Source organism: Meles meles, chromosome 17, assembly GCF_922984935.1.
Source record: "Meles meles chromosome 17, mMelMel3.1 paternal haplotype, whole genome shotgun sequence".
NCBI classification, from domain to species: Eukaryota; Metazoa; Chordata; class Mammalia; order Carnivora; family Mustelidae; genus Meles; species Meles meles.
In genome coordinates, this window is record NC_060082.1 from 10,128,710 (window position 1) to 10,145,441 (window position 16,732).

The 16,732-nt window shown below is 41.3% G+C and overlaps 1 protein-coding gene and 1 pseudogene across 2 annotated transcripts in view; one reads left to right on the forward strand and one right to left on the reverse strand.

The window, feature by feature from the left end:
* TAF1A (TATA-box binding protein associated factor, RNA polymerase I subunit A) overlaps window positions 1-16,732 on the forward strand; it is a 34,765-nt gene that overhangs the window by 16,739 nt on the left and 1,294 nt on the right. The window contains exons 6-11 of one of the 2 annotated variants that reach the window (XM_045982023.1): window positions 3,561-3,691; window positions 4,811-4,969; window positions 6,187-6,253; window positions 7,203-7,326; window positions 9,576-9,730; window positions 12,307-12,467. In XM_045982023.1, coding sequence (XP_045837979.1) covers window positions 3,561-3,691; window positions 4,811-4,969; window positions 6,187-6,253; window positions 7,203-7,326; window positions 9,576-9,730; window positions 12,307-12,419 — 749 coding nt within the window. In that variant the 3' untranslated portion in view covers window positions 12,420-12,467. Of the gene's footprint in view, window positions 1-3,560; window positions 3,692-4,810; window positions 4,970-6,186; window positions 6,254-7,202; window positions 7,327-9,575; window positions 9,731-12,306; window positions 12,776-16,732 lie in introns of those variants that run through there. The other variant, XM_045982024.1, reaches the window with a different exon arrangement.
* Window positions 9,017-9,475, reverse strand: LOC123927736 (annotated as a pseudogene).

The window sequence follows — 16,732 nt, forward strand, 5'->3', positions numbered from 1 at the left end:
AAGATTTCATTTTTTGATGGCTGCATAGTATTCCTGTGTGTGCGCGCATGTGTGTATCTTCTTATCCATTCATCTGTTGATGGACTTCTGGGCTCTTTCCATAGTTTGGCTATTGTGGACATTGCTGCTATAAACACTGGGGTGCACGTGCCCCTACAGATCACTATATTTGTATCTTTGGGGTAGGTACTTAGTAGTGTGATTGCTGGGTCATAAGGAAGCTCTGTTTTCAACTTCTTTTTTTTTTTTTAATATTTTATTTATTTGACAGACAGAAATCACAATTAGGCAGAGAGAGAGGAAGGGAAGCAGACTCCCTGCTGAGCAGAGAGCCCGATGCGGGGCTCGATCCCAGCACCCTGGGATCCTGACCTGATCCAAAGGCAGAGTCTTTAACCCACTGAGCCACCCAGGCGCCCCCCTATTTTCAACTTCTTGAGGAACTTTCATGCTGTTTTCCAGAGTGGCTGCATCAGCCTGCATTCCCACCAACAGTGTAGGAGGGCTCCCCTTTCTCTGCATCCTCACCAACATCTGTTGTTCCCTGGCTTTGAGCCATTCTGACTGGTGTGAGGTGGTATGCGTTGTGGTTTTGATTTGTATTTCCTTGATTCCAAGTGACGTGGAGCACTTTTTCATGTGTCTGTTGGCCATCTGGATGTCGTCTTTGGAGAAATGTCTGTTCATGTCTTCTGCCCATTTCTTGATTGGATTATTTGTTCTTTGCGTGTTGAGTTAGCTAAGTTCTTTATAGATTTTGGATATTATCCCTTTATCTGATAAGTCATTTACAAATATCTTCTCGCATTTTGTTGGTTGTCTTTTGGTTTTGTCGACTGTTTGCTGCACAAAAGCTTTTTATCTTGATGAAGTCCCAGGAGTTATTTTTGCCTGTTTCCTTGCCTTTGACGGTGTTTGTAGGAAGAAGTTGCTGCAGCTGAGGTCACAGAGGTTACTGCTTGTGTTTTTCTCTATGATTTTTTCTTTTTTTTTTAAAGATTTTATTTATTTATTTGACAGAGCTCGCACGTAGGCAGAGAGGCAGGCAGAGGGGGTGGGGGAAGCAAGCTCCCTGCCAAGCAAAGAGGCTGATGCGGGGCTCGATCCCAGGACCCTGAGACCATGACCTGAGCTGAAGGCAGAGGCTTAACGTACTGAGCCACCCAGGTGCCCCTCCTCTACGATTTTGATGGATTCTTCTCTCATATTTTTGTCTTTCATCCATTTCGAGTCTATTGGTGTAAGGAAATGGTCTAGTTTTATTCTTATGCATGTTTAAATATAAACACCATCTGTTGAACAGACTGTCTTTTTTCCGTTGGATGCTCTTTGCTGCTTTGTTGAAGATTAGTTGACCATAGAGTTGAGGGTCCATTTCTGGACCAATGCCATTCTGGGTTCTCCATTCTGTTCCATTGATCTCTGTGTCTGTTTTTGTGACAATACCATGCTGTCTTGATGATTATAGCTTTGTAATAGAGCTTAAAATCCAGAATTGTGATGCCATCAACTTTGGTTTTCTTTTTTTCAACATTCCTTTGGCTATTTGGGGTCCTTTCTAGTTCCATACAATTTTTAGGATTATTTGTTCCAGCTCTGTGAAAAAAGTTGATGGTATTTTGATAGGGATTGAAGGATTTGCATTGAATGTATAGATTACTCTAGTTAGCATAGACATTTTAATAATATTTGTTCTTCCAGTCCATGAGCATGGAATGTTTTTCCATTTCTTTGTGTCTTCCTCAATTTCTTTCATGAATGGTCTATAGTTTTCTGAGTACAGATGCTTTGCCTCTTTGGTTAGGTTTATTCCTAGGTATCTTACAGTTTTTGGTGCATTTACAGTTGTAAATGGAATTGACTCCTTAATTCCACTTTCTTCTCTCCTATTGTTAGTGTATAGAAATGCAACTGGGGGTGCCTGGGTGGCTCAGTGGGTTAAGCCGCGGCCTTCGGCTCAGGTCATGATCTCAGGGTCCTGGGATCAAGTCCTGCATCAGGCTTTCTGCTCAGCATGGAGCCTGCTTCCCTCTCTCTCTCTCTCTGCCTGCCTCTCTGTCTACTTGTGATCTCTCTCTCTCTGTGTCGAATAAATAAATAAAAAATAAATCTTAAAAAAAAGAAAGAAATGCAACTGATTTCTGTGCATTGATTTTATATCCTGCCACTTTGCTGAATTCCTGTACGAATTCTAGCAATTTTGGGGTGGAGTCTTTTGGGTTTTCCACATAGAGTATCACGTCATCTGCCAAGAGTGAGAGTTTGACTTCTTTACTGATCCAGATGCCTTTTATTTCCTTTTGTTGTCTGATTGCTGAGGCTATAGGACCTCTAGTACTATGTTGAATAGCAGTATAGTTTTTCTCCATAGCTTCTCTAGGATTAACCCTTTTAATTTTCTCATCCTTCATCCAAATCTCACTTCCCGCGTATATTGGCTCAGGTATAAGCAGTGGTTCCTTACTATTCTGCTGTGATAAGCAGTATTTCCTTTGTGTCGTGGATGTGTAGGTTCCCGAATCTTAAAAATTCCTTCCCCTCTTTCTGAGTAGGATCTCTCCCGGGACAATTCTGAAATACTGTCTTCATCATGATAAGCTTGCCGCCCATCTGGAATGCCATCTGCCCTGCGGGGCTCGTGTCAGCTGCATGTGCAATGTATGTTTATCAGATCTTTACCGCTTGCTCTTTGATTAATTGTCCTAAGTTTTTTCATACCTGTTTTATGTTGTCTGTGTTCTTCTGGACTAATCAGTCTTCTGAGGTCACGTACCTATCTTATGTCTTTTGTTAACCTTGCCGTAACTCCTGGTATAATATTTCTTTTAAAAAATGCTTGTTGGGTCGCCTGGGTGGCTCAGTGGATTAAGCCGCTGCCTTCGGCTCAGGTCATGATTTCAGGGTCCTGGGATCGAGCCCCGCATCGGGCTCTCTGCTCTTCGGGGAGCCTGCTTCCTCCTCTCTCTCTGCCTGCCTCTCTGCCTACTTGTGATCTCTCTCTCTGTCAAATAAATAAATAAAAATCTAAAAAAATAAAAAATAAAAAATGCTTGTTGAGGGGCGCCTGGGTGGCTCAGTGGGTTAAGCCTCTGCCTTCGACTCAGGTCATGATCTTAGGGTCCTGGGATCGAGCCCCACATCGGGATCTCTGCTCAGCAGGAAGCCTGCTTCCCCCTCTCTGCTTACTTGTGATCTCTCTCTCCATCAAATAAATAAATAAAATCTTTAAAAAAATAATAATAAAATAAAACAAGTATCTGTGTAGCTACCACTTAGATTCATTCTTAAAGTTCCACATGGGTGCACTTCCTCCCATTCTGTCTTTTAGGGGGTGGGGGACAGGGAGAGTTTGTGAAGAATTAGTATTATTCTTTACATGTTTACTATTTAATAATAATAAATAATTTAAATATAAATTATTCTTTAAAATTCTTTCTTAGAATCTACTAGCAAAGCCATCAGGGCCTGAACTTTTCTTGTGGATAGCTTATTGATTGCTATTACTATGAACAAAGCCCTCAGTACTGAATGACTTTTAAGAATCTGTTATCTCTGGACAGATGAAGATGATTATGCTTACAACACAGCGTCCCAGAGTATGCTTAGCCACAGCTGCAAGACATCTGTAAACCTTGGTGCATTGATTCAAACTCCTGGAGTTTGGGACCCTTTTGTGAAGAGTTACGTAGAGGCAAGTAGCCTTCTCACAAACTTTTATTAGTGTCATTTTGTCACGAGCCTTATTTTTATTGATCAGGTGGTAACTAAATGGAGAAAATTGTTTTTTAAAAAAGGAGGGGTGCCTGGCTGGCTCAGTCAGTGGAGCATGCAACTCTTGATCTCCAGATTGTGAATTTGAGCCCTGCGTTGGGTATAGAGAGTGCTTAAAACAAAATCTTAAAATAAATAAAGGAAAAGTTTGTAAAAATTAAAAAGAGAGAATATGTCTCTTTCTGGTCTGAAGAATTTTTATTTTACTAATATACTGTAAATGTTACTCCCCCCATCACTGGATAATGTGTCGTGGTCAAATATTTATAAAATAAAGAGGAGTGTAGTTTGTAAATGTTAAATTTATATTACTCTTACTGAAGTTAGAAGAAAAGCAGAGAGATACTTTACGATTTGGTGGGATAGAGAAGACCAGGGGACAAAAATCTGAAAGTGGGTCACAACATGTGGGATGGGATGAAGACTAATGGCTTTTAGGAAGTTCATTAGGGAGCCATGCCATGTCATCTCAAAGTCAGTGTGAAAGGGCAGGGAGCCTTGGCATGGGCACTAGGAATAAATCTTCAAAATAACTGGCTTTCTGAGAGTTTCCTGGATGCTAACATGATAATTATGTTGTCAAAAGATGATCTCTGAAACCACAGGCCGCATATGGGTGGGAACGAAAGGAAAGGAATTGTAGTTCTCACGTGCTCCCTTTGTGGCTGAAGCTATGTTGGGCACTGAGGTTAGTTGCATCATATGGTCTTTTTCAGTTGTTCGTATGCCCTCCTTGGAAGACTTTGTTTCGGATAGGAATAGTTCCTAGGTTGAAGTTGCTGCATTTTTCAGTAACAAAAATGTGATAAGGAAGAAGTGGGAACCCACATAGGCCTTTGGTGTACGTGATCTGTGTTCCATAGAGGTCATGACGTACACTGGTGAGAGCAGCCACTGACATTACTATTTTTCCTTTACAGTAAGTACTATTCATCATTTTAATTCATTTTTGTTCCCATCAACAGAGTTAAGTTGTGCATTATCTTCGTACAGCTGTCTTACAGGATTTAGCTAAGACATTTTGACTTATTTTATATAGATGCTGGAATTCTATGGGGATCGAGATGGAGCCCGAGAGGTGCTCACCAATTATGCCTATGATGAAAAGTTCCCATCAAATCCAAATGCTCATATCTACTTATATAACTTTCTGAAGAGAGAAAAGGCACCAAGAGAGAAACTGATAAGTGTGCTTAAGGTATAAAATGTTTATTTCAATGTTTGAACACGGTTGGGGATCTACTTTAAAACATCCTGCGGTGCCCGGCTCGCTCAGTTGGTGGAGCATGCAACTCCTGATCTCAGGGTCATGAATTTGAGCCCGATGTTGGGTGTAGAGATTGAGAAAAAAAAGTAAGTTTTGAAACATCCTTAGGTCATGCTTTCCAACTTTGAAATTCTAGCATTCATAGCAAATGATTGTGTGTGCCCTGAGGTGGACATGTGAGGCTTGGGTGACCCTCCTCTGCCATTCCCCCACTACTCTCCCCAAGTTAGGCTGAGGGCAGAGGATCAGTATTTTGGAAACCCTTTGTCACCCTTTCAGGAAAATTCTGCTTTGATACTTTTTGAAAATCAGCTTTATTGGAATTTCATTTACATACAGTAAATCACTTATTTTAAGTGTACACTTGAATGTATTAAAAACAATTTATTGGGGCACCTGGGTGGCTCAGTGGGTTAAAGCCTCTGCCTTCGGCTCAGGTCATGATCTTAGGGTCCTGGGATCAAGCCCCGCATTGGGCTCAGTGGGGAGCCTGCTTCCTCCACTCTCTTTGTCTGTCTCTCTGCCTACTTGTGATCTCTCTCTCTCTGTCAAATAAATAAATAAAATCTTTAAAAAAGCAAAACTATTTATTTGTCTATTTATTTATTTATTTATAGAAGGAGAGAGGGGGTGAGGGGAGAGAGAATCTTTCATTGCGTGGAGTGTAATGTGGGTTCAATCTCATAACCCTGAGATCATGACCAGAGCTGAAATCAGTAGTCAGACGCCTAACCAACGGGGCCCCAAGAAAAATTCTTACCTTTCAGTCTCCTTTTATTTATTTATTTGTTTTTTTCTTTTTTAAAAGATTTTATTTATTTGACAGAGAGAACAAGCAGGGGGAGTGGCAGGGAGAGGAAGAAGCAGGCTTCTGCTGAGCCAAGAGCCCAATGTGGGGTTCGATCCCAGGACCCTGGGATCATGACCTGAGCCGAAGGCAGACGCTTAACCAACTGAGCCACGCAGGCGCCGCCGGTCTTCTTTTAAAAAATACATTAGCTGGGACACCTGGCTGGTTCAGTCAGTGGAGTGTGCGACTCTTAATCTTGGGGTTGTGAGTTCGAGCTCACATTGAGTATAGAGGTTGCTTAAGAGTAAAGAAATGCCTTTGTAATATATACAAATTACAAGATTATTTTTTCTTCCAGATTTTGTATCAGATTGTACCATCTCATAAATTGATGTTAGAATTCCATAGATTACTGAGAAAATCAGGTAAATAGTTTTTGTTTTCTATCTCTTTGTGCAGACAAGCTATAGACTAGCAAACTATGGCCGGTGGGCCAAATCCACCCCCACCTGTTTTTGTAAATCAAGTTCTCTTGGAGCACTTTTGTGTTGTCTATGGCTTTTGTACTACAACAGCAGAGTTGTATAGTTGTATAGTTGTGACAAAGACCATACAGCTCACAAAGCTTAAGTACTTACTGTTTGTCCCTGTATTTATTTATTTTAAAGATTTTATTTATTCCTTTGACAGAGCTTACAAGTAGGCAGAGAGGCAGGCAGAGAGAGAAGAAGGGAAACAGGCTCCCTGCTGAGCAGAGAGCCCGATGCGGGGCTGAATCCCAGGACCCTGAGATCATGACCTGAGCCGAAGGCAGAGGCTTTAACCCACTGAGCCACCCAGGCTCCCCTTTTTGTCCCTTTATAAGAAAAGTGTGCTGACTTCTGCTGTAGAATATTAGGTAATAGCACAAGAGAAATGGCTTTAATTTGTATAATTCACCTCATTTTAATCTTTACTGCATTTCATCTTGGTATAGAAAAGCACATACTTCTTCATAGAAGGAAGTCAGCTTAAGTCCAGTAGGTACTGGGGCTACGTTAGTCCCTCATCTGTTAGAAGAGAGGGCAGGTTCTTTAAATAGTGTCATCCCTCAGTAGAATGTAGCCCATTTAGAAATCAGATCCACCACTCTGACTTCATTAGCCGGAACTAAATTACTGAATTTTTCAGTAATTTACTGAAGAGTATAAATTTCAAAATACTGAAATAGGTAAGAATTCAATAATTTACTGGACAGTATGAGCATAATGAATTATTTTAAACTGCTAACCAAACTAGAAGGCTTACAACTTAGTAGTATTTTATCAACCAAATATATATTTTTAACCTGTGCACCTCAATACCTTGTGTAAATTCTAATTGTGCCCATTACAGAAAAAGAAGACCACCGTAAACTGGGATTAGAGGTCTTATTTGGAGTCTTAGATTTTGCTGGATGCACTAAAAATATAACTGCTTGGAAATACTTGGCAAAATATCTGAGACAGACTTTAATGGGGTAAGTAAAAGACACAGTGTTTATTACTGGATCAGATCAGTAAAAAAAATTTTTTTTAAAGATTTTATTTATTTATTTGACAGACAGATCACAAGTAGGGAGAGAGGCAGGCAGAGAGAGAGGAGGAAGCAGGCTCCCTGCTGAGCAGAGAGCGGGATGCGGGGCTCGATCCCAGGACCCTGGGATCATGACCTGAGTCGAAGGCAGAGGCTTAACCCACTGAGCCACCCAGGCGCCCCAGATCAGTATAATTTCCCAGTATTTTAGCTGATACCTTTTACTGTTTAAAGTTCTTTGCTTATGTTTTTTGATTTCTTAAACTGTGTCTTCAGCTGTTCTGAGTACATCAGAAGCAAGAAAATACATTCCCAAGTGAAACATACAAAAATACTGTCAAGATTTTTTATGCTGTCAAAAAAAGTGCCGTACCTTACCACCGCGGTATTGGGGAAGACGTACATTTTCAAGTTGGAAATGATGGCAAACGGTGGCCACCCCCACTCTTTGCTGGACTCTTCATGAAGCTCTTGGTGATCTGTGTCGTCATCTTGTAAAATCTCATAGGAAGCAGCTTTTCTCCCAGCTGTTTCTCAGTAATTTTCAGTGGGGCTTTACAGGCCTTGTAAGATATCATAGGTTGTGTTCATCAGCAAGTGTTTGTTAAGTCCGCTGTGAGCTGGATATCCGAAACTATTCCTGTGATCATGATTGCCACATTTCAAGTGAAAACAGGAGTGGTCCTAGTTGTGAGAAGAAGGGATTAACTTTGTGACAACGTTAAGGTTCATTTGTTTATCATATCCATTTTAGTTGGTTAGAAGCTTTAGCATCGATGGGAACTTGTATCACGCTTCAGATCTGACTTGACCTTAGAGACAGAAGAGGGCTGATTATAAAGTGTTTTTGGTGTGATAACTGTGAACCACTTTTCACATCGACGGCAGCATAAAACCCCCAACTAACCACAAGATTTGTGAAGGCAAAGAAGTGTACTATTCATTTTTTTAATTCTAGAAGTTCTGCCGCAGGGCACACATGGGTGCTAATAAATATTTGCTCAATTAAGTTATTGACAAACACTTAGCATTGTCTGGGTTCAACTGTCAAACCTGTGTGTTCACATATTTGTATAATAATGTCATCTTAATTTGAGTAGTAATTTGTAGCATATAAAGTAAGGTTTTATAGTAATTTTTAAGTAATAATCATCATAGCTAACACTCATTGAACATTTAGAAAGTACCAGACAATATGCAAAGGTCTTTATAGGACACCACTATACTCCTGGGCCAGTTTAATGACAATGCTTTGAGATGGGGACCATTAATAGCTTCACGGAAATTGAGGCTCAGAGAGATTAAGCAACTTGCCCAGGATCACAGAGTAAATGGGAGATTGGAGATTCAAATCCAGGATTTTGAGTTCAGGAGGTGTGCTGTTAACCACTGTGTATACCATACTGGCTGTTTAATTAAATGGAAAGCAGAAATCAAAGAGAACTAAAAAGGATTTGCTTTCATGCATGTGCTATACCATGGATGGCCACACTAGAAAGTACTTTGAGAACATCTTCCTTGTCATCTTCCACAGACTTTTGTGTGTGTGTGTGTGTGTGTGTGTGTGTGTGTGTGTGTGTGTGTGTGACTGGGAGAATAACTATTTTCTTTGGGGGTGTGGACAGATTCCAATCTCAGAGTTTCTGGAATTGCTTCTTGGTGCCAGTGGCCTTTATGACATGGAGCACGTTGAACCACACAGTCTTTCTCAAGGGCTGGCACTTGCCCACTGTGACCATGTCACCAATCTGGACATCCCTGAAGTGGGGGGACAGGTGCATGGACATGTTCTTGTGGTGTTTCTTGAAGAAGTACTTTTGCGTGTAGTGGAGGTGGTCTCAGCAGATGACAGTGGTCTTCTCAGCTTCATCTTGGTCAGTCACCGCACCAGCCAGGATCTGCCCATGTATAGGGACATTTCTTGTCAGTGTAGGTGCCCTCAGTGGCCTTCTTGGGCGTCTTGAAGCCCAGGCTGATGTTTTTGTAGTACCACAGGCGCTTCTCCTTGCCCATTGCTCCAAGCAGGACCCCTTTCTCATTTTGAGAGAGGGTTGGCTGCTTTGGTAGGCAGCCTCAGTCTGAATGTCCACCATCTTCCCAGCTGTGTGACAAAGGGCTTTCTTATGTTCAAATTCTGGCAGTATGGTCCACCTCCCATCACTGACCTTCCCGTTTGACATTTTTCTTTTCTAGGAATCACCTTGTCTGGGTTCAAGAAGAGTGGAACTCCAGGAAAAACTGGTGGCCAGACTTTCACTTCAGCTCCTTTTGGGCGAAAAGCGACTGGAAAGAGGATAAAACATTGGCCTGTGAGAAAGCTTTGGTAGCTGGAATATTGTTAGGAAAAGGTACGAAGGTTTGTTTTCTTCTTATCTAGGCATAGCTTTTAGATTTTGAAATTACAGAGTGTGACCATTGATTCGTGCCACAGGTTACTGGGTATAGTGCCCAAGGACGTTAGAGGCTGGAGAAATAACTGGTGAATGGGAAAATGAATGTTGAGTTGGGGCCAGCTGATGTGCTTGTCGCGATTGTCCATCAACTAGAAGTAGCGATTTAATCTTGTTGATTGTGGTGATTGGTTTTTAATGCTGTAACCTGAGTATCTTTAGGAGCCAATTAAGATAGAGGATGCGGACTGTTTTCACAGCAACTGACATTGTCTACCTTACAGTATTAGAAAGAGAAGAATATTCTCTGGTGATTTCATTGTTGTATAATTGCTATTATGTTTAGTTGTCTCTTCCTATAAGGATGAAACATTTCTCCTTATAAAAAAGTATACCTCCCGGGGCGCCTGGGTGGCTCAGTGGGTTAAGCCTCTGCCTTCAGCTCAGGTCATGATCTCAGGGTCCTGGGATCAAGCCCCGCATCGGGCTCTCTGCTCAGCAGGGAGCCTGCTTCCCCCTCTCTCTCTGCCTGCCTCTCTGCCTACTTGTGATCTCTCTCTCTCTCTCTCTGTCAAATAAATAAAATCTTAAAAAAAAAAAAAAGTATACCTCCTGTAACTTATTTAAAAATCCTCTTAAAAGAAAGGGAAATTGATCTTATTTCTGTGGTCTCTCTTGACTGTAAAAACTTACTGCTTTGTGCCACTGCCCTGTGAGGACAGAGATGGGACCACAGCTGGGTCTGTCCAGCGATGAAGCGAATGTTTCCGTGTTCACAAGTAAGCAGTCTGTTGCTAGAGAACTCAGAGTATCCTAAAGAGCATCTTCAGCTTGGCTTTAGATATGTTTTGGAATGTCCATACTGTTTTGGAATTAGTATTCTCAGTGAGTGTTTCAGATGGTGCCTAAGGTTAATAAAGTACCAGTTTCTCAGAAGAAAGGGACAAATAAAAGTGAAAGCAATCATAAGATTTCTGAACGCACAACAAGGAACAAAAATGTGATTCAGACTGTGACTTCCTACTTCCTTATGAGTATAGAGGCATCTAGTACAGATACCTAAAGGCGTCTGTGTTTGAGCAGAGTCTGAAAACCTGGGCTGATTTTCCAGTTCTGTCACCTTGCCCTGTCACTTAGGTCAAACAGTTAACCTTTGGGAGCCTTCTCTGAGTGGGCTTTGTTACCACATGTCCTTGTTGCTTACGGGATGGTTGTGAGCATCAAGTGAGTGTCACATCGAAGTGCTTGATAAATTCAGAAGTACTCTCTGAACATCAGGCATAACCATGCCTGAAACGGGATCCATCTCTTGTTTCGGGCTTTAGTGTTGGGCTTCCGTCAGTCTGGTCAGGAGTTGAGCTGGTTATGCTCATTATATCACAGGATTCAAATTCCGGTCATGGTCTGCCTTTGCTCCATGCGTAAGAGTTGGGTGTGGTAGCTACCCGTCTTCCCGTCTCTGCTAAGGCAAGCCAGGCCCTGTCCCCTCGACTCCACGTCAGGTGGCTCGTGAGGAGGTAGGAGTTTACTGTAGTTGTAGTTGAAGTGGCTTTTTCTCTGTGTTAGGGTGGGGGCAAAATTCTTTCCATCTTTCAGTATTCTAGATAGAAGCAGAGGTCTGTGTACAAAGTATTTTGTTTTTGCTGAAGTGGTAAATGTTTAGGAATATGTTTAGAAATACAGGTTTTTAACACCGCAGACACCGCTGCATCCCAGCCAACAAAATAGTAGTCATTCTGGCACACTGTTTTCAGGGACGATAAAATGGTTACTGTAGGTGCAATATGTTTCCTAGCAATTTCCCAAAGATAACGGATGGTTAGATACATGCCGAGATCTGATGAAATTAGTTTTTCTTAGGTGATTTATGGTCTCATTTATCAAATAAAAAAAGACTTGTAATATCTAGTTTACGGTTTTTTAACAGAGATTTGATTCATGTGTGAAGTATTTAACCAGTGATCTGCTTAGCACTGTAAGCCTATGATAAGCAGGTAGAAGAACTGGCTGAGCACGAGGCCCCTTTCTCAGAGCTCATGGCCACCGCCCCACTGCTTGCTGGGTGCTGAAATGACTAGCCAAGTTCTGATCTCTTCTGACCTGTGAGTTTATTCTAATCCTTCACCTCAGGGTTTTCTTACAGAGAACTCTTACTGTTACAGATGCCTCTAGGGCTGTTGTTCAAGCCAACCTTGAAAGGGAAGCGATTGTAATTTGCTTTTGGAGAAGGCGTATTTAATACATGAGTATGTGATAATACACATAGCACCTTAACTAGGGTTTGGGAGGCAAGGTGGAAAGCCAGATGAAGTATGTGCTCGAATTATGACGGGTCAGAAACATTTTCATATGTAGGAAGCATACATTTCACCGGCGACAGCTCTCAGAATGTGCTCATACTGGTATACCTCATACAAATCCCCTCATTTTCATAATCATTACTGTGCCAGAGCTGAAGCAAAATTTTTTAAAATGTAGAAATATACTTGAAGCATTGGTAAGTATTAAAACTCTTTGTTTATTTTGTTTTTTAGATTGCAGATATTTTCGGTTTATTTCCAAACAAGATGATCAAGTCTTAAGGAAAAAAATTAAGCGGATAAAGAAGTCAGTGAAAAATCACAGTATTGTAAATCCAGGACTCTGATATTGAATACTAGTTATTTCAGATGAGTAGCTACAGAATAGTAGCTCGGTGGGTAATTGTTGAATGTATTATTTGTTTGGTGTTTCTAGGAGGGAGTTTATATGGCTGCCAAGAAGTTATTTTTATATTTTTCTGTATTTTCTTTTATTATAATTATATTTAAAGAAACAGTCTCAGTGCCTTTGTTCTTTGTAAGTACATATTTTTCCTTTTTTGTACTGTGAAATATAATATTTATAATGGAATAACCTCCACATAAGAAATACATTTGTTTAATGTATAGAGAATACAGCTGTATAGCAGTCACTGCCATTTGCAAATAATTTGCTTCTGACTATTGTATGATAAAACATAACTTGTAGTATTGTTAAGTGAATTTATATTCGTCTTTTAAGATTTTTTTTTATTGATTTATTTGACAGACAGAGATCACAAGTAGGCAGAGAGGAGGAAGCAGGCTCCCGTGGAGCGGAGAGCCTGATGCGGGGCTCGATCCCAGGACCCTGAGATTTAATCTGAGCTGAAGGCAGAGGCTTAACCCACTGAGCCACCCAGGCGCCCCTCTTTAAGATTCTGAATGATCCACCTTAGGTTTGCCATCATAAAGAATATAGTAGAGGACGCCTTGGTGACTCTGTAGGTTGAGTGTTTAGCTCTTGATTTTGGCTCAAGTCATGATCTCAGGGTCGTGAGATCAAGCCCCTCATGGGGCTCCGCACTTAGTGGAGGCGTCTGCTTCTCTCCCTCTACCCTACCTCTACCTCTTCCTTTACCCTGCTCCCAGGGGAAGGATTGTGATTTATCGCATTTGGTGCACTTCAGGCTACTTTGAACAATGAAAAGGACCAAACAGTATAGATTCCATTTATATGAAATGTCCAGAGTAGGCAAGTCTACAGAAATGGAAGAAAGTACATTAGAGATTGCCTAGGGGAGGGGAAGGGAGGTGGATGGGAAGATAAGGTGGGAGTGATAACCAAAGGGTACAGGGTTTCTTTTGGGGGTGATGAAAAATACCCCAGCTTGGGGTGATGGTTTCATAATTCCCTCTGTTGAATAGACTAAAAAGCACTTAATTGTGTGCTTTAACTGAGTTTTTTATGTGGTGTGTAAATTTTATCAATGACACTTACCAAAAAGAAGTAAAACCAGAAAAATCAATAAGCTTTATGGAGCCAGAAAGGTCTGGATTCAACAAAGCACCTCACCTAACTGAGCATCAGGCTTATTCTATAAAATGGGGTGATCTGAAAAATAGTAAGCATGAGTCTTGATGTAGTGTTTTTCTCAATAAATGGTAACATTTATTATTATGAACAAAAAAAGGGAAAAGAAACTGAAAAAGGAACACAAAACAAAACTGTTCTTTAATGAAGGAGTAAATGTGGCCTTTTCGGATCTAGCTATTTATCCATATTTATAGCATAAGGGGGTTTTTTGGCTGGTTTGGATTAGAATGTATTTTTAATATTGCAAAAGGAAATAAGCAGACCCTTGATGGATGTGGTCTACAAATCCCATGACTAACATCTGACTAAGTTAATTTTTAAAATTAATCTATTTGAGGGGCGCCCGGGTGGCTCAGTGGGTTAAAGCCTCTGCCTTTGGCTCAGGTCATGATCCTGGGGTCCTGGGATCGAGCCCCGCATCAGGCTCTCTGCTCCGTGGGGAACCTGCTTCTCCCTCTCTCTTGGCCTGCCTCTCTGCATACTTGTGATCTCTGTCTGTCAAGTGAATAAATAAAATTTTAAAAAAAAATTAATCTATTTGGGGTGCCCGGCTGGCTCTGTGCTTAGAGCATGTGACTCCCTATCTAGGAATTGTGAGTTTGAGCCCCATGGTGGGCGTGGAGTCAAGTTAAAAAGAAAAAAGAAAGTTTAAAAACTGATGTGTGAAACTCTTCCTCCATCCAAGAGTCATACTCCCCAAAGAAATAATGATACACCAAATAAAAGTCTGCTCCTCTTCAGTCCTACAAAGAACCTTCTCTGTGGGTCCACGCAGATACAGATGTATGCTTTAACTCAGCGAATAGAGGCAGATCCTGAATTCTGTCCCGTCAGCCCCACGATGACAGTTGCCAGCTGTCTGCTTAAAGCTCCCCTTATGCCTGTACCAAGAATTCACATAATCTTACCAACATGCCCAGGTCTTCCTTCCGTTAACACTCTTCATTTGACTGGCTGCGTCTGGCGCACGTCTTTTCTAAATGAAGATAAACAAGTAGAAGTGATTGCTGTGCTCTCGTGTTTTGATACATCGTGATGGAATGAACAAGGTCTGGGCTACATTCCAGAACAACTAAATTTAATTTTTTTATTTATATTTTTTAAAATAATTTATTTTAGAGAGTGAGAGAGCATGCAAGCAGGGGGAGTTGCAGAGGGAGAGGGACAAGCAGACTCCGTGCTCAGTGTGGAGCCCAATGCGGGGCTCGATCCCACAACGTGAGCCGAAATCAGGAGTCAGACACTTAACCTCTTAGACGACTAAGCACCCAGTTGTTCCAGAATACCTAAATTTTATTGCCGTTTTTCCCATTCACCCAAAGCAGGACCCTAAACATTTCATGGAGCATCTCTGAGGTAATTCACTTGTCTGTACATTGGGAATACAGCATCTCCCCCTTTACCTCAGAGAATTTTTGTGAAGTTCAAAGGTGATTAGAAAATACTTTATAAACTGTAATACAAATGAAGAGTTAATAATACATTCCCTAATCTCAAACACACCTGTTCATTTCCATACGGTGAGAAGAGAGATTAAACCAAGAGAAAACTGTGAACTATCTGGAAGGGACTGAGCTAGAACATTTCTTTATCTACTTTTTCTGCCTTATTCCATGACATGATGCTAAAATAAACACCAAACCTGAACCTTCCAATGATATTTTTGAAAGGCACTTGCCAGGGGTGCCTGGCGGGCTGAGCTGGAAGAGAATAGGCAACTTTGATCTCGGGTCATGACTCTGAGCCCGAAGTTGGGTGTAAAGATTACTAAAAAAATTTTAAAAAGCGCCCTTGCTATATGAAATAGTGTGTTGGGTTGAAATGGGTTGAACTGTGTATCCCCAAAAAGATATGGTGAAATCCTAAGCTCCAGTCTTTCACAGTAGGGACCTTGTTTGGAGTTAGGGTCTTTACAGAGATAAGCTAAAGTAAGGTCATTAAGGTGGGCCTAATCCAAAACAACTGTGTCCTCAGAAAAGGGAAAATCTGGACACAGACACACACAAACAGAATTCCATGTGAACACAAGGACAGAAATTGGGGTATCGTACCCTCAGGCGGAGGAAGGTTCGAGATTACCGGTAAACAGATTCTTCGTGGCCCTGAGAGGAACCAACCCTGCTGTCACCTTGACCTCTGTCTTCTCGGCTTCAGAAGTGTGAGGCACCTGCTGTTTTAGCCCCAGTTTGTGATACTTTGTTACAACAGTCCCAGCAAACGAATACAGTATTTTTTTTTAAGATTTTATTTATTTATTTAACACAGAGAGATCACTAGTAGATAGGCAGGCACAGAGAGAGAGAGGGAAGCAGGCTCCCTGCTGAGCAGAGAGCCTGATGCGGGACTCGGTCCCAGGACCCCGAGATCATGACCTGAGCCGAAGGCAGCGGCTTAACCCACTGAGCCACCCAGGCGCCCCAATGAATACAGTAGTTTTTAAAAAGTTCCCTTTGCTTCCAAGACTGGAGCACAGGTGATTTCCGATACTCGGTCTGGTTCCAACTTGTAGTTCAGACTTAGCTCTGAAGCTCACGTAACAGTCAAAACTTGTTTCCTGGTCTTCTCCGTCTGTGCCTCGTCTGAGCACCCTGCTTAACCCTCCTGAGGGTTTTCTTAGCCACTCCAGCCTGATGCCCTCTCTCCCTCCTGGGGTTCCTAGTGGCAAGTTTGTTCCTCATTGTTACCTTCATATCGTCTGCCTAGTGTTATTTGGTCCTTTCTTCTCAGAGCATAAACTGCTTGAAAAAGTGTATTTTGTGCATCCATTTTCTGTCAAACATTCCTCATTCAGCATAATGCTTTGTGCATGATAATAGCATATTGATGATAAATTAATAATTGCATAATTATTATATAATCACACATATAATTATATTGAAAATATTATGTTGTCCCATCTGAAATGCTGCATCTTTTAATAATCAGAAATTTATGTGCCAATGTGTCTGGTGGGACCTACTAGCTGATCTTCTCTTGGTAATTTTAAAATCCCTCTTTGCCTAAAATACTAAGATCTGATTTGAATTTATATGTCCTGGGTGGATAGGAATTATTATGTCCAAGGTTTTTTGTTTTGTTTTTTAA